Genomic DNA, 22,976 nt, shown 5'->3' on the forward strand with positions numbered 1-22,976 from the left:
CCTTTTCCTTTTTTCTTACCAGAGCACAGCTCAGCTGTGGTCTGTGATAGTGCTGTGGATTGAACCTGGGACCTCAGGCAGACAGGAGGAGAAAGTTTTTTGTGAAACTCCTATGGTATCTCCCCATCCCAAAACATTTCTGTCTTCTCTAAACCTTTCCATGACAATACTGTGCCTTATTTTCCTAATAAGCTATCCCCATGTTGATGAATACATTGATTTATTTATTAATATGAGAGAGAGCAGTGAAAGCTGGTGGTGGGAGAATGAACAACAGGCCAGCCCCAGGACAAACAGAAATAGAAGTCCATATTTAGGTCATATAATTGAACATTATAAAACAAACCAAGGAACTGTCCAAAGAGTGCTTTTTCCCACCTTGGCAAATATAGCATCATGGTGTAAATTGAAATATACATATAAAGTGATGACTTTATAGACTGAGAGTGGCAAAATATCAAGAATGACTGAACTGAATCATCACTGCATCTCTGAGTGCTTGTGGGTAGACTGTGATGTTCAGATGAGTAATAAGATTTACAATTTGTACATTCTTATTTATTTCCTAAGATGTATTTCATTGTCTTCACTGTATCCAGGTCACAATTTCTATTGTTATAATCAAGATCTCCACATCATCTCCATATAATTTGAAAATTCAGTATTGATGGTGACCTAAAGGGTCATAAATAAAATGTGATTGTATTTAAAGTGTATGGGCTTTAAATGTAGTTCCATTAAAAATACAATTTAAAGATTAAAAAAAGATAACCTATGTTTCAAAGCATGCTTTGTTTAGTCCATAAAGTTAGCTGTGAAAATTAAAGCTATGTGTGTCATAATTAACAAGTGACATTTTAAAATAAAGTTATTTATTTTAAGATCTACATATCTATTAATTAGTGAAAGAGAAAGAATTAGAGTATTGGGGCCTGGTGGTGGCACAACTGGTTGAGCACACAGATTACAGTGCGCAAGGACCAGGGCTCGAGCCCCCAGTCCCTACCTGCAGGGGGAAAGCTTCGCAAGTGGTGAAGGAGTGCTATAGGTGCATCTCTCTCTCTCTCTCTCTCTCTCTCTCTCTCTCTCTCTCTCTTCTCTATCACCCCCTTCCCTCTCGACTTCTGGCTGTCTCTATCCAATCAATAAATAAAGATAATTTTTTAAAAAAGAATTAGAGTATCATTCTGGCACATGGGATGCTGAAGATAAAACTCAAGACTTCATGACTAAGAGAAAGACACTGTATCCAGTTTTTCCATTTATTATTTATTTCATATGAGATGGAAAATTTCACATAAGAAAGCCAGAACAGAACACCACTCTGGTATGTGTAGTAGCAGGGATCAAACCAGGAGCTTCACACATGCAAGTACATGTTCTACCATCTGAACTCTTTCTCAGACAAGAAAAAATAAAATTACTGGGGGAGGGATGGATAGCATAATGGTTATTCAAAGAGACTCTCATGCCTGAGGCTCCACAGTCCTAAATTAATCCCTCGCACCACCATAAACCAGAGCTAAACAGTGCTCTGGTAAAAATAAATAAATAAATAGGTAGATAGATATATAAGTAAATAGATAATAAAATAAATAAAATTACTTAATATGAAAAATTAATTCAAAATGTTGAAGATTTTAGGAAAATGAAACAATTCATAATTCTAATGTTTAATGTCCACCTAGTTGCTACTGTAGAGCATTAGTGTCAGGTTTCATGTTACATTAAATTGGGTAATGTGATAGGGCTTGTCAGATAGTGTAAGCTATTCCTCAGCCACCATGTGCATTAACTGTGAATACCATACTAATTCATAAGCACTTTTTAGAACCACAAATTGGAACAGGGAGAAAAGCCAAAAAAGAAAAAGTGGTATTCAGCATTACTGGGAAGCGGATGTTTTGTCATGCAAGAAGTTATTGCACATTTCAGTCTAATAGAGAACACTTGACAAGTTAAATTTGTCTGCCCTGCGATACATTCTAGACCCTGGCCACGCCCCTGTGTCTGGACTGATTGACATCTGAGGGCTCTGAGCCTGGCAGAGGCTGTGCCCCTCTTCCATCAATAGTAGTGCAACCCACAGACTTTTATGTGAGCAGAATCTCTTCTGATCCTCAAGCCCAAGCAATGAAGAAGTTTCTCTGGGGGCCTGCGTGGTGTTAGGGGAATAGAACGCATTTGGCAAAGGACAGCCCCTCAACATTAAGTTGGAGGACTCGAAGAGCAGGACCAACAGCTTGAAAGCTGTCAGGAGCTGCTTGTTGCTGGCTTTGAAAGTGACTGGGATCCATGTGGATTCAGTCGGCTAGGAAGGATCGTCAGTTTCCCCAATGAATGGGTACTCACGGGATGCACCACGGGAAGGTCGATCCAATGCTATTTAATATTTACATCAATGACCTTCCAGAAACTTCTTCAAGGAAGTTCATCTACGCCGATGACATCTGCTGTGCTACTCAGGCATCCAGGTTTGACATCCTCGAGGAAACACTCACGAAAGACATGTCTCTGACATCTGATTACTGTAAAAAATGGCGACTAATCCCTAGCACTGCAAAAACAGTATCATCTGTTTTCCATCTACACCATGCCTCGGCCTCGCGTGAGCTTAATGTGCAGCTTGACGATACGAGAACCCGGCACGAAGCCCAGCCAGTCTATCTTGGCGTTACTCTCGATCGCACCCTGTCATTTCACGAACATCTCATAAAAACCGAAGCAAAGGTGGGCGCGAGGAATAACATCATTGCAAGACTGGCCAGCTCCTCATGGGGCGCGAGCGCTTCCACACTACGATCATCATCTCTGGCATTATGCTATTCCACTGCAGAATACTGTGCCCCAGTATGGTTCCGTAGCCCCCATGTCCACTTGGTCGATTCCAAATTATATTCCTCCATGAGGATCATTTCTGGAACCATCCGTTCCACCCCGGTTCCATGGCTCCCAGTTCTTAGCACCATCGCCCCGCCAGATATTCGTCGGGATGCGGCATCATCTAAGTTCATTTCCCACATCTACGCTTGACCGGACCTGCCAATATACGCGGATATCTTCGCCCACCCTGTCCAACGCTTGACGTCTCATCACCCAATCTGGTCCCCTACGCCTACACTAATCTTCTCTGTTCCAGTCTCTTGGAAACAGAGTTGGCAGTCAGCTGAGGTAAAGAACAAACACCTCATCACAGACCCCTGCAAGCGTCAACCTGGCTTTGACCTAGCACGTTATGATTGGGCCCACCTCAATCGCCATTGAACAGGCCATGGCCAGTGCGCCGCTATGTTCCATCACTGGGGAGCCAGAGACGACCCGAACTTCCCCTGCGGCTCCAGAAAGACTATGACCCACATAGTCAACGACTGCCATCTCTCCAGATTCAAAGGAGGTCTCGAAACTTTACATCAGGCTCAACCTGACGCTGTTGACTGGCTACGGAAGAAGGGCAAACGCTAGAAGAAGAAGGGGAATAGACAGTTACAGCTATGCTACTCTGAGTGTGTGTTCATGATGTGTGGGGTTTAGCACAGTGGCTTTTCTTCCTTAAGTCTACGGGTGATCCAGATAATGGGTTTTCTTGTCACTGAAGTCCTAGCATACAGCTAGCATGCAGCTTTATCTGCTACTGCAGGTAATTGCTGGTGCTTGTGCTACAGCTGGAGTGTCAATCTAAGTGCCCCCACTCATTCATTCATTTCACTCCTATATGCATTTGCTCGTTCCAGATTTATTTTATTTGTTACTTATGAAGGAAGAAGTTTCACATGAGACAGAGAAAGGAAGAGAGAAAATCCAGAGCATCACTCTGGTACGTGTAGTGCAAGGGCCCAAACTAGGAGGCTCAGGCTTTCAAGGCCTATACTGTCGTTTGATCTGTTTCCCCCAACTGCACATTTGCTTATTTATTTTACACTTGTGCCCACTTCCCCCCAGCTCTCCACTTCTTTCAATTGGGTTGTCAGAAAAGTTATGACACATTTTTGCATAGAAAAACCTTAAAAAGTACATCATGACTTTTCTGATAGCCCAATAGAATGCCAGGCCATAGCAATTCTACTACTGCCCTGTAGCCCTGTGGATGAAGGACTTAAGACTCCGAAAAAGGCACCAGAAGGACCAGCCAAGTGGTGCACCTGTTAAGTGAACACATTATAGGGCACAAGGACCCAGGTTCAAGCCCCTGGCCTCCACTTGCAAGGGGGAAGCTTCATGAGTGATGAAGCTGGGCTGCAGGTATCTTGCTGTCTCTCTTCCTCCCTATCTCCCCCTCCCCTCTCAATTTCTCTCTGGCTCTATCCAATAATAAATAAATTGAATTAAAAAAACAGCACCAGGCACTTGGTGCTACTTAATAGCCAAGGTTGGGCCCCAGGTCTGAACCACTGTTGCTCTGGGGTTGCAGGGCACTGGGAGGCCAGTGTCCTAGTGAGTCAAGGCACTTGAGATCCCAGCAGAACAGCCCCAGCCAGGGGTCACACTATACAGGTTGGTAGTACTTGTATGTTTCCGGTGAAAGCTCAACAGGTGTTGCTCAGTCCCCAGGAGCTTACCTTCCTTCCTCAGGCTCTAGTCCCCTAGCCCCTGCCACAGGCCCCACAGAGATCCAGAAGACGGTTTCTGCTAGAGGAGCCACTTCCTATTTGGGGCTGAGCACTTCCTTCAAGTGACTCACCATCTCCCACTAGCTGTGAGCTGGGCAGCCACATTGGGGCTGAGACAGGCATGGGCTGGGCATCCTCTGCCTGGAACCCTAGCTGGGTCACCTGAGTCCAATTGGTGCCAGAGACAAGAGGTAGGACACGGAAATGGAAGGTAGCCAGGTAGGGCTTACAGCAGAGCTGGAATCCATCAGCCAGAAATGGTGATACTTTCTCTTCCTTGCATAGGGACAGGGAGGTGCCATAGAAATAGTACTGGGCCAGGAGTCCTGGACTTAAATTTTCCTTCCATCTTTTCTCTCTCTCTCTCTCTCTCTCTCTCTCTCTCTTCCTCCCCCTCTCCCTCTCCCTCTCCCTCTCCCTCTCTCTCTCTCCCTCCCTATCTGTCTGTCTGTCTATCTCTCCTTACTAAGTGAGAGAAAACCAGAATCACTCTGGTATATGCAATTCCAGGGATTGAACTCATGACTTCATGGTTAAGAGTGCAACTTTCTGTTGCACCTCCCAGGCCTTTTTTTTTTTTTCTTTCTTATTTGTATTTATCAGAACTCTACTCAACTCTGGCACATGGTGGTGCTGGAAATTGAACCTGGAACTTCAGAGTCTCCAGTCATTAAAGTCTTTTGCATAACCATTATGTTGTCATGGCTGACTGACTTAGATTTGTGACACTTATCTGCCCTGACCTTGTCAGTTCCCTTTCCCCTTTGGGCCTTTATAGCCACAGCTTTCCAACATGGGGTGGGTATACTGACTGGAATGGAGTGTGACAGTTCAGAATCACAGAATTTCCAGGAAGAGATTGGAGTTTGAATTTTGGCTGTTGCCTTGCTGGGTGTATCCACCCCTGGAAGCCTCCTTTTTGAGATCTGAAAAAATAGTCACTTTAATCCTTTAGCATAATTGAATATTCAACACGCACCCTGCAAGGGGTAGGTTTTATTATTGTTATTTTAGATGTGAGAGACTGAGGCAAAGAGAGGTCCAGTAACTCCCCTGAGGTCATGAGGTCAGATTCTATTGGGGTAGTTTGACCCAACACTTTGGCTATGAAGGACTATGTTGTTGCTGCTCCAGTGTCCCTGAGCCTATAGCCTTAGCATCATCTGGCAGCTGGTCAGGTTCCAGCCTTGCCTGAGTCAGCCTGTGTTTTTACAAGATTTCCAGGTGATTTCTATACACAGTGAAGTTGGAGAAGTCCTGTTCTATTTATAAACCTCCATTGCTCAGGTCTGAGATTCACTGTGGGAGATGAAGGAGAGATGTGTGTTCTGTAAACTGTAAAGTACAGTGCATCTAGAGCAGTGTGGGGACTTGAGACTGAAGGTGGAGGCTGCCCCAGGGTCTTGTTCCCTCTTATTGAGGCTGTCTCTGTCCACTGGGGCTAAGTCTGTCCACTGGGGCTAAGTCTTGGCTGTGGTTTCTTGCTGGCCTATGGCTCCAGGGTCTGATGGGATTGGGAGAGCTCTCCTGTTGGCATAGCCAAGGCTGGGCCCCAGGTCTGAGCCACTGCTGCTCTAGGGTTGCAGGGCACTGGTGGGCCAGTGTCCTAGCCAGTGGAGTCTGTAACTTCCTGGATGACAGGCATGTCCCTCCCCACTAGCTTCAGTGTCCCCAGTGAGCAGTGTGGCAGGTCCTCAGAAGCCTCCCTGTGCTCCTCTCTACAAGGCCTGTCTTTTTACCTCTCCTCCCAGTTCCTAGGCAGTAAGAACTGGTGTTGGGGGAGGCGGCATATGAGTCAGAAGTCAGCCACATAATTGTGGTGCCCCAGATCCCGCCTCCAGCCCACCGGCCCTCCCTCAGTGGCTGCTGAAGTACAGCTGGCTTGGCAGCAGCCTCTGAAGGAGCAGGGTCCAGGGCAGTATGAAGCAGTCTGTAGCCCCCAGGAGCCAGGTGTAACCCCAGGTACCACAGTGGGGGAATGGGTGTGGGGAGAGGGCTGGCTGACCTTCCTGTGGATCCTGGAGGGGGACAGTGAGGTTCAGGGAGCAGGTTCTGCTGGGCCTAGATTTGATGTGTGGGCAGTGTGTGTGTGTGTGTGTGTATGTGTGTGTATGTGTGTGTGTGTGTGTGTGTGTGTGTGTGTGTGTACATGGAGGTGGGATGGCTTTGTCTCCTCAGCTATCCCAGGACAGGAACAAAAGGTAACCTGTCCGTAGGTCCCCCAGACATCACAGAGTGGGGGGCAGACTGATGTGTGACATGACTGAGTTTGTCCCCTTTCCTCTTCAGCTTTCCCAGCAAAGTGACATCACCACCTCCTCAGACAGGACATCCCCAGGAGCCCAGCTCAGAGCCACTGGAACCTTCTTCCAGGTAAAGACACAAGGAAGGGAGAAGGGAGGGAGAAAGGCGTTAGTGACCGGCTGCACTCACCTCTTTCCCGGGGGACAACACTCTACAGATTGTGAGCAAAGCAGCAGAGAGAGAGTATTGTCCCATTTTGCAGGCAAGGGAGAATTTCAGCTTTCAGGAGAGTTGTCTCTCGTGTACTTGGTTAGGCACTTCATGTAAGTTAGCTCATTTGATCCTCACAAGCTGAGGTTGGTGCTGCTTTGTTCACCTTAATAGAGAAGCTGACAGAGGGACTGAAGCATTAAGGGGTCTGCTTTTATGGACCTCCAGTTTGGGAGCTAGTGGGTCCCCACTTCCAAAGGGAGATTTGAGAAACAATCTTCCTCACTCTCTCAGAGAGAATCCTAAAGGCAGTGATGGTTTCCCAGAGGAACAGATGGTCACAGGGAGGGCTGAGGCCTCAACGCCTGCAACCCAGGCAGCTCCTATACTTCCTTCCTCAGCGCTCCAGCAAGGCCACTTCTCTTTGATCCCCAAAAGGAAGCCTAGACATCTGACAGGAAAGTTTAGGCCCCATGGTCTCAGATGGGCCTAGGAGCAGAGGGAGCACCCTGAGGAGGCACTGGCGGTAGCAGGGTGGAACTAGATCTGTGCTGGATCTGAGGTCTGAGGACATAACGGCAGGAGAAAATATTTCACAGGGACATTTTATTTTTATTTTTAGCCATTTAATTGTCTCTGTGATTTGGGTGAAGACATGTTGTTACTCAGAGGCAGGACTGAGACTAGGCTCAAAAGCAGCCCAGCAGATGAGCCATTCATTGTGTGTTATTTTCAGGAACCCACGTAGATAAATGTGGGCTCTTCCTTTCCTTCTTTTTCACACTTACCCCATGTCTGACTGGCAAGGAAACAAGTGCCTTCCTGGAGCCTCCTCCAGCAGGGACAGAGGCAGGAGGGGATCTGGGTCCCCCCACTACCATGCACAGGGAGCAGACACTGCCTCTTCTTCAGGAGAGCTGGGCCAAATGGATCAGACGGCTCTACCCACCCAGGGAAGCTGTCAGCCTGGTGGGCTAGGCAGCTATGGAAGTGAGTAATTAACGTCAGCACTGCACAGGGAGGCCTGTGATCATGGCTCAGGGGCCCTATCAGTAGAGGAAAGCATGCAGAGAGAAAGCAGAGGGCTTCTGCATGGTAGTGGGCTTTACATAGGGCCTGGTGTTTTTAAAACTTGGATGGGGTTTGTATGGTCTCTTCTGGAAGAAGGCAAGCTGGAGCAAAGGCTTGGAGATGGGAAGGCTGAGTCTCTGCAGGAGGTGAGGCAAGACAGGTAGGTGTGAGGGGCAGGAAGCCAGCAGATTCCTTACAAGGCAGGACTTCCTCTTCTTCCCATCCCCAGGGCCTGCTTGGAGAGCCTGTTTGTATAATACCTTTGCTGTTTTACATGAATACATAAAATAAATCACTGCACTCCATTCCCTGGGGCAGGGGGCAACCAAGACTGGGCAGAGACAGGTTTTCTCAATGCAAGTCTCTACCATACTGTTTCCTCCCCAGCCCCCTTTCCTATCCTCCCTGCTCCCCCCCTTCCCTCCTCCACCTTCTCCTCCTCCCCTCCCTTTCCCCAGGACCCAGAGAGAGCCATCGAAAAAACCAGCCTGGGCCCTGGGACTGAATCACTGGGCCCTTGGGTGGCTCAGAAGAAGAGAGGATGGTGGAAATCTTCCCCCTTATCAGACCCCTGGGCTGGCCTTCAAGGCCCAGCCTGAGGCCCCAGGAACTTTTGCTCACTCTGCTGCTCCAGAGAGAACCTTCAGTGTGGTCAGGGAGGGGTGGGCCAGACAGGCTGAGGAAAAGGGGTTTTCTACAGTTCTGGCTTCCAGAGGGGAGTGCTGGGCCCTCCAGGGAGGGAGGGGCTGTCCCAAGAAGATACAAGCCTGTGCAGGCCCCTCTGCCAGTGCTGTGCTCAGGATTCTGCAGGAAGGGAGCTGGCTGGGTGTCTGAAATCCTGGGGGAGCAAGATCCCCTGTGAGATTGTGCCGGGACTCCATGGCCATGTGAGCCTCAGAGATGCTGAGTTCTGAGAAGCTAAGCTTTGTTCTCTAGGCAAGATCAGGTTACCCTTGGCTACTCAGAGTAAAGTCGTAGCCTGACAGGGATAAGACAGGGCATGACTATTGTGTCAGGAGCACCTAAGACCCCTGTATCAGGTCCTGAATCTAGCTTCTTTCTAGATATCTGACCCCAAACTTGTCTCAGACAGGTGGTGCCATCAAACAACCCCCCCCTTCCATCTTAATAGACTTCTCCCCCTCTTGACAACCTCAGCTTCCTTGGTGGTAAAATGGAGGTCTTCTACTTACCTACAGAGCTGGCGATGCTTTGATGAGAAGCATCTACAAATCACAGACCTCTGGGCAGATGAAATAGCTCATGTGGATGGTGTGCTGCTTTGCCATGTGCACATCCCAGGTTCAAGTCCTGCCTCTACTGCATGAAAGAAGCTTTAGTGCTGTGGCCTCTTTCACTCTTTCTACCCTCTCTGTCTCTATTAATCAATAACTGACTCCCTGCCCAGCCCAGCTCCCAGCAGTGCCTGGTCCACAGCAAAGGTTTCTCAAACTCTCCCATGTTGAGCTTTGGAATTGGGACTGATAGAACCAGAGGCCACAGCCCTTTCTTCAGGAGAAGCAGAAAGGAAGGCAACTGGGAGGGGTAGAGGAATTGGAGAGCCATGTCTGGGGTGGAGCAAGCCTGCTGGGAAGGTTTCCCCAAAGGAGGTGCATCCAGAGGTCTCCTGGGACAAGAGTGTTGGATAAACAGGCAGTCATGGCAGCTTGCAGAAAGAGATTAATAATGACCCTAATTACAGCATGATTGATTCTTACCAGGCTTTTGCTAAGCTCTGGCCACTGAGTGGCTTTTCTCCAAAGAGTGAGCTTGTGATGGGGTGGGGGTGGGGTGGGGTCTGAGAGATGCTGACCCATCCTGTCCTTTGGCCTTCAAGGCCTCCTTCCAGGTCTCTCCCCCCAGCCTCTCCCTGAGAGCAGCTGTGTGGGGAGACTTCCTTCCTGCCTCAGGTCTGGCTACCTTCTCTGATGATTCTATTAGAATCTGTGCCCAGGGGAGTCGGGCGGTAGCACAGCAGGTTAAGCGCACATGGCACAAAGTGTAAAGACTGGTGTAAGGATCCCAGTTAGAGCCCCCGGCTCCCCACCTGCAGGGGAGTTGCTTCATAGACGGTGAAGCAGGTCTGCAGGTGTCTATCTTTCTCTCCCCTCTCTGTCTTCCCCTCCTCTCTCCATTTCTCTCTGTCCTATCCAACAATGATGACATCAATAACAACAGCAATAATAACTACAACAATAAAAAACAACAAGGGCAACAAAAGGGAAAAATACATAAATAAATAATTTAAAACTTAAAAAAAAAGAATCTGGGCCCAGAAAAGTGGAACATCTTACTTAAGACCACAAAGTGAGAAGATAGCAGCTAGAGCTCATCTGAGCACTGCAGAAAGCAGGTGTAGGAACATTGTGGTCCTTGGGGCTGGTTGGCCCCTTGCCACTCTGGACTTTTCTTTCTTTTACATATATATATATATATATATATTTTTTTTTTTCTTATCAATAGTACTGGGGATTGCACCTAGGGCCTCATACATGCTCTGCCACTGAGCTACGTCCCAGGCCTTTGATTGGCAAGTCCCACACTCAGGCCTGTTTCCCCAACTTCAAACCTGACCTGGAGCCAGAGATTTTTTTGGTAGGTTTGGTTGTTTGCTCTGGAAAACAGCTGCTTGGGGGCTGCCCCACTGCCTAGGTCTCCAGAGGGCAGGGAGGCTCCTGCCAGCTGGATTATACAGAGGGCTCGTCTTATAGGCCAAAGCCTAGGGATGCCCTAGCCCTGCTCAACACCACTCTCACCCCAATACCAGCTTCCCCTATGCTGTCTCTGCCTGGAGCTCTCCTTCTCCCCCATTCTATAACCCATTTTGGGTTATAGGTCCATTTTCCACTTTCACCTCTCTTCTCCTGGAAACGGTTGTGCACTGACTGGTCCTGGGCCTAAGAAAGCATTGGAGTTCTGGATCCCCAAAGAGACCCTGAACCTTGTGGAAGAGCTTCCTGCAAAAGGAAGCTCTAGCTGAGAAACCAGGACTTTTCCAGGCTCTGAAGCTGCCCATAGAGGCCCAAGAGCTAAGGTGCACAGGCAGCCTGTGTTGGAAGCAGTACTGGGCAGGGCTGCGCAGGGCAGTGAGGACCACAGGGAGGCTCTGGGCTGGCTCCAAAGCCACATTCCTCAACCCTGTGGGGAGGAGTCAGTGGGGCCCTGTGTCTTTCATGCCTTGGGTTTTATTGTGAGATTCGTGTGCTTACCAGGAGCTATCCAGGCCGTCATGTCTTGTACCTTGATTTCTGTCAAAGATGGTAGAGGCCTCTGGGCAGGGTACCAGGCCTAGTCCAAGCCTGCCCATAGCTGCTGTTCCCTGATGGTTGCAGTCATCACAGGTGTGGGGAGCTGAGGAGCTTCCTTTCCAGCAGGCACAGCCTGTGGGGTTTGTCCTTATGCCTTGTCCTGGGATGGACAGTCCAGCTTCAGTGTGAGGCTAGAAAGCCTATTGGAGATTATATGTGTGTTCAAGCACTCCCCAGACATGGAAGGAAAAACAAAGACCAGAGGCAGAGGCCTAGAGCAGCAGCCACTGCCCAGGAGCAGGGAGTGGTCCCCTCCTGGCCTGTCTCCTTCCCTGAGGCCCAGCAGGCTTCCTGAAGGCAGATATCCCCACTCCTGGCAAGGGGATCCTTCACTCTGTACCCGCCTCCCATCCTTATCTTGGCACCATTCAGTAGCCCTGTGTCCTTGAAGCCAACCAAAATATTGAGCTTAGCTATTGGGGTACACTTTTCAGTTCCATGAGGCTGCAGCTAGCATAGACCTGGAAGGTGCCAGAAATAAGAGCTCATGAGGACTAGGCCCACGAAGGCACCAGGCATCAGAGTCACTTGGGCCTAAATTCTTTCTTGTCCACGGGCTGAGAAATAGCTCACCTGGTAGAGCTCACACTTCACCATGTCTGAGGATCTGCATTCAAGCCCTCATTACATGGGAGCACTTACACAGAGGAAACTCAGCAAGTGGTAGGGCAGTGCTATGATGTCTCACCTCTGTCTTTCTCCCTATTTCTCACCCTCTATCTAAATAAAAAAGTCCACTGGACTCAGATGAAAGAAAGGAGGATTACTAAGGGGAGGTTAGAGACCTAAGTCCCTGTGGTGAAGTAAAAAGATGGTTTTGTTGAGGGTGAAATATACTTATCTTGGGAAAATATGGAAATGTACCCTTATGACAACAAAATCCTATAAATCAACATTTCCTCAATAAAATGATATTGGAATTGAAAAAGAAAGAAAAGAAAAAAGTCCACCAGGAGCAGTTGAATTACATCCCAGCAAAAACTCTAGTAGCAAAAAAAAAAAAAAAAAAAATCCTTTTATTTTTCCTGACTAACTTAAAAAGAAAGAGAGAAGGAAAGAAAGAATGAAAGGAAGAAAGAAAGAAAGAAGGAAGGAAAGAAAGAGAAAAAGGAAAAGAAAGAAAGAAGGAAAGGAAGAAAGAAGGGAGGAAGGAAGAAAACAGAAAGCTTAAATGAAAGCAGAGTTGTTTTCTCATCTGGCCGCATCTGTCACATACTTGTACTCTCACCCTTTACAGGAAGGTCTGATATTGTTCTGGAAACTTACTGATCTCTAACTTAAATATAAGGGTAGTATCTACTAAGATGTTAGATATTTCCAGAGGTACTCATTTAATCTTTTTTTTTTTTACTTATAAAATGAAAATAATGTCTTTACTGGAGTAACAATTAAAAGGCTCCAATATGCTATACTCCAAACTAACATTTAGAATCAGATAAGATTTTTTTAATTTCTTTATTGGGAGATTAATGTCTTACAGTCGACAGTAAATACAATAGTTTGTACATGCATAACATTTCTCAGTTTTCCACATAACAATACAACCCCCACTAGGTCCTCTGTCATCCTTTCCAGGACCTGTATGTACTCTTCCCCCCCACCCACCCCAGAGTCTTTTACTTTGGTGTAATACACCAACTCCAGTTCAGGTTCTACTCGTGTTTTCTCCTCTGATCTTTTTTTTCAACTTCTACCTGTGAGTGAGATCATTAAAAAATCATAAAAATTCTTTTTAATTAAAAATTTTCTCCCTCTTGTTTGGTACTGAGTGAATCATTTATTTTCTTAGACCTGGACTGATCAAAATTTGTATATATGTATGTACGTATCTTTGCCACTGGGTCTATCATTTCCTGTGGAATATTTTTTATTATTTTTTTTCCAGATGTAAAGTAAGAGAAAGAATGGGAGAGTGATAAAAAAGAGAAGGAGAGAGAGGGACCAGGTGGTGATGCACCTGGTTAAACGCACACACTACAGTGCTCAAGGACCGGAGTCCAAACACCTGGTCTCCACCTTCAGGGGGAAAGCTTCACAAGTGGTGAAGTAGAGCTGCAAGTGTCTGTCTCTTTCCCTCTTCCCTCTCAATTTCTCTCTGTCTCTATCCAATAATAAATTTTTTTTTTTTTAAAAAGGAGAGATACTACACTACCACTCCAGTGTCTGTGAAGAATCTCATTTGTGTGATTCTCGCATGTAGTACCAGGGACTCAAGCCCAGGTCTTTGTGCATGATAAAGTGTGTATTCTACTGGCTGAGCCATCTCCTGCCCCCCAAACAGATATTTAAATTATATATACATTTTATAGCAGCAGAAGCTGAGAAGGGGGGAGGCAAGGGAGAGGGAGGGGCAGGGGTAGTGAGGGAGAGGGAGTGAGGGAGAGGAAGAGGAAGACCACAGCACTGAGGCTTCCTTCAGTGTGGTAGGGGTTGGGTTCAAACCTCAGTCAAAGCAGCACACTATTCAAGTGAGGTATTTTTGCTGGCCCAGTATATATGCTTTTGAAAAAAAAAAAAAAGATCTTATTTATGAGAGAGAGAGTGAGAGTGAGAGTGAGAGTGAGACAGAGAGAGAGAGAGAGAGAGAAGCAAAAGAGAACCAAAACATCATTGTGGCACATGCAATGCCAGAAATCTAACTTAGCATCTCATGCTTTAGAGTCTAACAACTTATCCACTGCACCACCTCTCAAGCCACTAGATTTTTTTAAAGAACATGTTAGCTTTATAGAGAAAGCAACAGAGAGTTTCTGTATCCTCTCCTTTTACCATACCAGTTTCCCCTATGAGTACCATCTCCTATTAGGATAATACATTTGTTCCAACTGATAAACCAGTGTTGATACAGAACAATTAATGAAAGCTGATAATTTACATTAGGGTTCACTCTCTATGCTGTATGTTCTATGGGGGTTGACAAATGTATTAAGACGGTATCCTTTATTTTGTTATCACACAGAACAGGTTCACTTTCCTGAAATTCCCCTGTGTTTCTCCCACTCCCAACTCCTGGCAACCACTGATCTCTTCACTGTTCCTGTGGTTTAGCCTTTTCCAGAGTGTCACATAGTTGGAATCATAGTAGCATATAACATTTTTGGATTGGCTTTGTCTCTTAGCAATATGCTTTTAAGGTCACTTCATGTTTTTTGTGATTTGATAGCTCTTTTTCTTTTAATCACTGAATAATGTGATATTCTATTACGTAGTGTGGTCATTCATACCTCTGGGCCCCATTTTTCCTCTTTTTTTTCCTCCTCTCCCACTCTCCTCCTTCTTTTTGCTAAAGGCTTAGTGTCCACATGGCTCCGCTATTCCTGGTGGCCTTTTTAAATTTTTTAATAGGGTTGAGTGACAGAGAGGGGAACTACCTGCAGCACTACTCTACCACTTGTGAAGTTTTCCCCTGCAAGCGGGGATCAGGGGGAATGTTTGTACCCTACTGGGTGAGCCACCACCTGACCCCCTGTGCCCCCATTTTAACCTGTGCAGGAGACCAATGGAGTTCCACTCTGGAAGTTTGTCATCAAGAGACAGGTCTGATATTCAGTGCTATAAGCTTCCATCTACTGGAAGAAACTTCTCTCGCTTAGCATAAGGGTTTCAAGATTCAGCCACTCTGTAGCATGCATCCATAATGTCATTCCTTTTATTACAGATTTTTGTGTCACCCTATCTCAGATGCATATAATAAGGTTCAGAGAAAGCTTGGTCACTCTGTCAGTTAGATGAAGAAGAACAGATGCTACCACCTGGCCTGAAACTGTCCACTCTCAGGATGGGGTGGGCTGGATTCAGAGGCAGAGGGTGTGGGCACAGCAAAGGCCTGGCAGCATGGTAATTGCAGGAGGGATAAGTGGGGAAGCAGAAGAGTTGTCTCAGGATGAGAGAGTAAGGGGGAATCCTGGAGGTGTGCCCACCCTCTTGCTTCTGCTCAGAAATAGGCATACTTGTCATCTCAAGATTGAGCCCCTGGACAGACAGGAGGCTATGGAAGATCAGGGTGGGGGCCAGGAGTCACACACAGAGCAGGACTGTGGGCTGGAGTAGACCTCAGGACACAGGATCCTGAGTCAGGGCTTTCATCTGTCCAGAGCAGAGAGAGGCTGCAGGAAGAGGATTTCTGGGGAACTTGGCTGATAGTAGCAGCCCTGGGAAGTGCTTGGAGAAATGCATTAATCCTAAATAAAGCCATAATCCAAGGCAAGAACAGGAGAGTGGGGGTTGAGGGAGAAAGGGGAGAGTTTTGTCTCTTTCTCTGAGATCTTGTCTAATTCCTCAGTGTCTGAGATACACTTTTGTGTCAGCAGGACTTCTGGTTTCTATGGGAGCACTCTCCCAGTACTTCCTCCTCTCACTGCCCTACATCATCCCCAGGGACATTGGGCTGTTCCATGTTCTATAATGCTCCCACAGCATACCCAGGAAAGACTGAGGGGACTGGGAGACTGGGAGACCCTCCCACCAAACCTGGGGTTCAGGGAAGGCTCCCTGGGGAAGGTTGAGTCTCACTGATTGATTTTTACTGTTATCTCCCTAGCCAAGAAGGTCACATCTGTGCTGAGGCTATTGGTGAGGGGAGGATCTACTAGATTAAGGAACAGCAACTGATGAAGACTGAATCTGGAGGGGACAGAGGGGGTCTCTGGCCTGTTCTCGAGCTCTCTCTGGATGCAGAGGGGAGGGCACCTGGTGTGGAAGTGTGTGTTTGCTGCTCAGAGACAGAGGACTTCTCACCCAGGTTGGAGATAAATCCTGGGCCTGGACAGTGGCCAGGCAGTGGTGAAAAAAGGGCCTTGAGGGATGTTAGAAGGAGGTTGGGTGTCAGTGTGACTGTCTGGGTTTGCAGAGCCTGGGCCACATACCCCAGAGACAGCCAGGAGCCACCAGCTATCTCCATCAGGAGGCAGAGTGATTGGGTGGCCTGGCCTTTGTCTGGGAACTGAGGCTGTGGGAATAGAAGACTAGCAGACGAGTCGGGAGATGTTTATCCCCAGGACGCAGCCCTGATGCTATGAATACTGTAAAAATCCACTCTCTCCCCTAGCATCTAGTCTCCTTCAGAGGCCAGGGGGCTAGGGGTAGTGGTGCACTCGGTTAAGTGCACACATCATGTGCAAGGATCTGGATTTGAGCCCCCACTCCCCACCTGCAGGGAGGATGATTCATGGACAATGAAGCAGGTATGCAGGTGTCTATTTTTCTCTGTCCCTCTCTATCTCCCCTTCCCTCTCAATTTCTCTGTCATGTCAAATAAAAGTAAAGTGGGGGGGGGAACGGAAATAATGGCCACCAGGAGCTGTGGATTCATGCTGACACTGAGTCCCAGTGATAACCCTGGTGGCAAAATATACAAAATAAAAGAAGTCAAGGCCAAAGGCTGTGCCGTTTTACAACTTCAGGAACCCAGGCTCAGAGCAGCATCCTGAGTGCAGGTTAGTGGCCAAGGCAGGCTGAAGCATATAGAACCCACCCTGGGCAGGTGGAGGCAGAGGTGGTAGCTAGTCCAACAGAAGAGGCCCTAATTTCAGTATGAGTGAGACACCCTTCTGGAAGTCTGTGAGCGTGGGGTACATTGTGGGGTACATGCCTGGAGTCAAGGTGACCTTCCCTGCTCATGCTCAGTGTCCAAGGCCACGCTTTGCTGCCTTCTCTATTTGCTAAACTCACAGTACTGTCCTTGAGTTCTCACAACCCAATGGCTGAGAGGTTCCCCAACAAAAAGCAGGACACTCTGCTCCAAGCACCCATGTGGCCTCTGTTGTGATCACTCCACTCTACCGCTGTGGTTATGGCAGCCTTAGACAGTGCATGGATTGACCAATGTGGCTGTACCCAGCAGCTCTATTTATGGATGCTGAAATGTAACTTCATATAATTTCCCTGTGTCACCAAATACTTTTGTTTTGATTTACCCTTCTGATCATCTAAAAATGTAAATGCTATTCTGAGCTTGTGGACTGTTCAAAAATAAGTAGTATGTTATACTCTAGTATGTAATATAATGTAATTTCATTGTGAATGATCCTTTGTATTTGGCCTAACTGGAAAAATATACATACATGTATGTATATATTTCTGAAATATAATGGGAACAAAATAAATGTTAGTTGCAAATAAAAAAATAAAAGTAGCAGATAGGATCTTGCCCATGAGTTATAGACTGCCGGTACCCAGCGTGGGGAGAGCAAGGCCTGGGGAGCAAGGATGCCAGGGGATGAGTTCTTGGCCTTCCGTATGACCTTTGGTGAATGGCTAAATTTTTATGTGCCTCAGATTTCTCATTTGAAAAATGAGAGGGTGAATTTATAATGATAATACTGTTGGTCTAGAAGATGGTATGGCCACTTAAGAAAATGACCTTTGGAAACTCTTCAAAAAGCCAAATACAGGGGTGAGGTGGAGGTGTGCCTGGTTGAACACACATGTTACAATATGCAATGACCTAGGTTCAAACACCTACCCCTACCTGCAGGGGAAAAGCTTAATGAGTGGTAAAGTAGTGTTGTGGGTGTCTTCTCCCTCCATATTCCCTTTCCTATTGATTTCTCTCTGTCTCCTACTTTTGAAGAAAAAAAAAGTCAAACATAGAGGTGCCACACAAGCCAGAAATTCTATGCCAAAATATGCATCTAAAAGAAGTGAAAACTGATATTCATGTGAAAGCTTGCTTACAGCAGTGGCATTTGTAACAACCAAAAGGAGGTCACACAATGTTCATCAACAAATAAAATAGCCTTGCAATGTTATTGAATATTATTCATCCATAAAAAGGGATGTCTTAGTTCCTGGTGTGACACAGGTGAACCTTTAAAATATGCTAAGTGAAAGAAGCCAGGCACAAAAGGCCATACATCATATGAATTTGTGGTTTCCAGGACCTGGGGCAGAGGAGGGGGGACTACCAGTGGGACTGGCTATTTTTGTCAGGCTGTTGATAGTACTTTGGAATTCAGTAGTGGTGAGGGCTATACAACTTCATGAACACACTAAAAGCTGAATATGCTAAACACTGAATTGCATACCACAGAAGGGTAAGTTTTGTGGTGGGTGAGTTATATCTAAAAAAATTAAAAAACTACATTGACCTCATAGGGTCTCTCTTAGTCAGTTTGTTTGTTGTGTTCCCTCACTGGTCCTGAGAGAGTCCTACAAGGGCCACTGCATCCTCTTGCATTGTCTCCTAAGGGACAAGGACAGGCCCTGGTATAGTACAAGCAGCTTTGAGCTTCCAAAGTGCCATAAGCCTAGGATGTAATCTTGACTCCTTATGCAAATCTGTGCTCTTCTGAGCCCTAGGCTCCTTACCTATAAAATGGACAGTTGTCTAACTGTGGCATCAAGGCCTAAATGACACCTGACATCAGTGTATGTATGATGCCCAAAGCCAATGGCCATCTACCCACATCTGGCCAGTGTTGTCACCTTGAAGTTGATACAAGCAGGGAGCTCCAATGGCTGAACACTTGCTTCTGGTGACAGTAAATCAACCTGCAAGACACTTCTCCCTGCTCACCAACCCCCACAGCTCCCCTGGGCTGAACCTCCCTGACCCTGAAGGAATAAACATTGTAGGGCACCAGAGCAGACCAACCACACCCAGCTGCAATGACTGCCCCCTTCCCTCTGAGCCAGTTTGTAGCAGGGTCAAATTAGGATACAGTATCAATCACTTAGGGTGGGTGGGATAGTGAGATGAATGATGAATATAAGTGTTTGTAAAGTTTTGGTTTTTTCATAGTTGGAGCCTCCTGCATGCACAGGAGTTTCACTGTCCTGGCTCAGATAAAGAGATAATGAGAGGAGAGACACCAGAGCTTCCCCTGACACCATAACACCTTCCATGTAGTGCCAGGGCTCAAACCTGAGCTGCACAAATTGCAAGATAGGCACCCTACCCTATGAGATATCTCTCTGACCGTTGTTGTTTTTTTCCTTTTACGTGCCCAGTGCTTGTCAGCTCTTATGACAATTTATTCAGAGATATTTATTTTGAAAGTCTATCTATGTGGTGCTATTCTGGTTACTGGGGAGCAGTCACAGCAGAGAGCAAAACAAACAAAAAGCCTTGCCTTCATAAAACTTCCACTATAGTAGGCCAGGCAGATAAGAAACCAAATAGATTTGAAAATACACTTGAGAAAATGAAACTGAGAGTGGCTGGGTTGTAGGAAAGGGTTGCAGTGTTACAGAAGGTGACCTGGCAAAGTCTCATTAAAAAAAAAAATCATGGGGGCTGGGTGGTGGTGCACCTGGTTGAGTGCACATGTTACAATGCGCAAGGACCCAGGTTCGAGCCCTTGGTCCCCACCTGCAGGAGGAAAGCTTTGTGAGTAGTGAAGTAGTGCTGCAGGTGTCTCTCTGTCTCTCTCCCTCTCTATCACCCACTTGATTTCTGGCTGTCTCTATCCAATAAATAAAGATAATTAAAAAATTTAAAAAATTAAAATAAAAATTTAAAAATTAAAAAAAAATCATTTGGGTTGAAATTGGAGGAGAGGAGAAAAAGGGAGCCAAGCTGGGTTCTATGGGGAGATCATCCAGTCAGAGACAGTAGCAGCATGCTGAACAAGGAAGGAATCCGGGTGGGTAACAGGGTCTAGTCCTGGGATACCATCCAGGCTGGGTTAGTGAGCCTCTGAGCAGAGGTTGGCCCATTTGGACTTAAGCTACTATGGCATTCGATGTGCCCAGGTCTCACAGCCCTGTGCTTCCTCCCACAGGACCAACCAGGGGCCTCCATGGGCGCCTAGGGCCCAGCGCCAAGGCAGTGGGCACGAGCATGGTGAGACACCAGCCCCTGCAATACTATGAGCCCCAGCTGTGCCTCTCCTGTCTCACAGGCATCTATGGCTGCCGCTGGAAGCGCTACCAACGTTCTCACGATGACACCACTCCAGTAAGCCATGTGGGACAGGGCCAAAGGGACCTAGGGCACCCCAGGGCCTGAAGGGAGGAGCCCCAGGGCTGCTGCCACTCTGCTGTATGACCCTGGACAGGTCAAGGCTGCTTCTCCCTTGGGACAGTGGGTCCATGGCAATCCCTGCTAGGGTGGGCCAGGCCTTTCTCCAGATACCAGCAGCTGTCTGCCTCCTCTGGCTTTGGCCTATCTTTGAGGGCTGGCCTGGAGGGCTGCTCAGAGCAGGTGCTTTCCCAAGATGAGCAGGGATTCTAGCTCCTTGGCAGGGACAGCCGGGCCAGCACACAGCAGTGGCTGGAGAGAAGGGCAGAAAGTGGGCTGGGGATCTGGCTGGGCTAGGGCCTGGCATTCTGGCCTGGTCACCTGGGCCTCGGGCCTGCCAGGGCTGGCAGTGGACATCCTGAGGATGAAGAAAGCCTCCCTCAGTGTCCAGCTCTGACTCTCCTGTCCCCAGGGCACTGTCAGCCTATAGATCGAGTTTCTTCTCGGAGGAAACTCAGTTTCTATAGGAGAGAACAGGGAGATAAATGGTGTTTATCTAAAAGCATTGCTGCCTGCAAAACAACTTCCCTCCTTCCCTCCTGCCTATCTGAACAAAGTAGTCAGACTCCACATTCAGATATGCACAGACTGGAGGACTGCTGGCAAGTGGCAGCCAATGGCAGAGGCCAAGGACCCCCATGATACCTACATGGGGATTCTGGGATGCTGCCTTCCCTACTTGGCTGTGCTGAGGACAGGTAGAGCCAATGTTGAGCAACCTGGGTTGGGACCTCCAAGCTGTGAGGAGCAGAAGCCTCCTGATGGGCACCAAGCCTGATTCATTTCCCTGTCCCCATGTCCAGCAGGAGTCCACCTGGTAAACTGAGACAGAGGAGGCCCCAGAGCAGGTTCCTACTGGGAACTGTGTTTCCCAGCATTTTCCCCTAGAGCAGTCATGGCATGCACGCTGGGGTCTAGGGGCATCTCGAGTTTCTACTGGGCCTCCTCCACTGAGGCATCCTTGATTTCCTTGCCTGTAAGAGTTGCACATCCTTCTCCAGGACCTTCAAGGTGGGAGTGTGTGTGTGTGTGTGTGTGTGTGTGTGTGTGTGTGTACATGTGTATGTGTGCACGTGCACACACATGCTGTGGCTCATGCAGACCTGTTGCCATTTTGGCCCTGAGATTCTCCATCTCTAAACTGGGAAAGAGATGGAGAATCTCAGGGCCAAAATGGCAACAGGTCTGCATGAGCCACAGCATGTGTGTGCACGTGCTGGCAAGGCTAAGACTTTGAAATTGCTGGATCACTATGGTTGGCTCCCAATGCTATTCCCCCTGGCAAGGAGGTTGGGGGTGGTGGTGGCAGCAGCAAGGCCCCCAGCCCAACACTTGGTGACCTCAAAGTCAGGGAGTGATGGGTCATGCTTGTGGCCAGTACAGGCCCCAGTGGAAGTGGTAGGTCAAGGCCAACTTGAGCTGACTGTGGGCTGGAGCCTGCTAAGGCCTGGGGAGCTGGGGACAAGGGAAGCCATAGCCAGTGTGGCAGGAAGAGGTTTTTGCAGCAGCTCTGGGTGACAGGCCTCTGCAGAAGAGCTGAGCTCACCTCAGGGAACCCCAAGACACCAGCTAAGGGTGCGCACACTCCCCCTCCTGTCTCTCACCCTCCCTGTTCCTGCTCCTCCTACTTCCTGGGCTCCAGCCTCAGCCTGCTTCCCCCACCCCCTAGTCCTCACATTGTCTCTTCTCTCTTCTCACTCCCAGTCTCTCTGAAACAGCAGGTGTCACAGTGAGGTTGATGTACAAGCTGAAAGTGGAGGCTGGGGGTCCTTGGCCACTGCCTTTGACAGCCACCCATTTGTGCCACCTCCTTACAACCTCTGCAGGTCTGAATGATCATTAGTTGGTCATTGTCTGTGACTCATCCCTCTAATCCTGCCAATCAATGGCCTGGTGGGGTAGAAGACAGCTCTCAGGCTGTCCCCACAGGACCCTCTGAAGACCACGTGTCAACAGGAGGTAGGACAGTGTCTAAACTGGCTTGTCTGTGGCAAGAAGGCTGTAGGCCAGCCACCTTGAGGAAATTCCCAGCCCAGGACCTTCCCAGTCAGCCTTCTGAGGGCTGTTTGATGCTTGTGTGACCTCTTGGATCTCACAGTGGACTCACATATGATTTCTTCAAGCTGCAGAGTTGAAGCTTGGCCACAACCCTGTACCCTCTTACCTATTATACCCCAGTCTTGTCTGGGATGCACTGGTTACAATAAATATACATATATATATATATATATATATATATATATATATATATATATATATATATATATATGAAAGAGAGAGAAGGAGAGGGGAGAAACAACCAGAGCATCATTTTGTCAGATGCCAAGGATCAGATTCAGAACCTCATGTTCAAGTGTCCAATAGCTCATCCATAGTTCTCCCTCCCGGGCTGCAACACCGGTTACTTATTCACTCAACAAGCTTGTTCTGGTGCTTCTCTGGGGCTGAGGATGACAGGTGCATCATACCTAGTTACCCCCTCCCTTGCAGGGCTCCCCAGTTGGTGGAGGGTAGTGTGTATGTGGGGAGGGCATACACACTCTCAGCCACCCCAGGTCATGATAGGTGAAGCAG

At 47.7% G+C, this 22,976-nt stretch overlaps 1 protein-coding gene across 5 annotated transcripts in view; it reads left to right on the plus strand.

Moving 5' to 3' along the window:
* The window catches only part of GDPD5 (glycerophosphodiester phosphodiesterase domain containing 5), a 95,932-nt gene that overhangs the window by 34,187 nt on the left and 38,769 nt on the right, over positions 1 to 22,976 (plus strand). For 2 of the 5 annotated variants that reach the window (XM_016186913.2, XM_060176809.1), the window contains exons 2-3: positions 6,897 to 6,980; positions 20,164 to 20,339. In XM_016186913.2, the coding sequence (XP_016042399.1) occupies positions 20,223 to 20,339 (117 nt within the window). In that variant the 5' untranslated portion in view covers positions 6,897 to 6,980; positions 20,164 to 20,222. Of the gene's footprint in view, positions 1 to 6,409; positions 6,570 to 6,896; positions 6,981 to 20,163; positions 20,340 to 22,976 lie in introns of those variants that run through there. The other 3 variants (XM_060176808.1, XM_060176811.1, XM_060176810.1) reach the window with 3 other exon arrangements.

The sequence above is a fragment of the Erinaceus europaeus genome, chromosome 17 (assembly GCF_950295315.1).
Source record: "Erinaceus europaeus chromosome 17, mEriEur2.1, whole genome shotgun sequence".
NCBI classification, from domain to species: Eukaryota; Metazoa; Chordata; class Mammalia; order Eulipotyphla; family Erinaceidae; genus Erinaceus; species Erinaceus europaeus.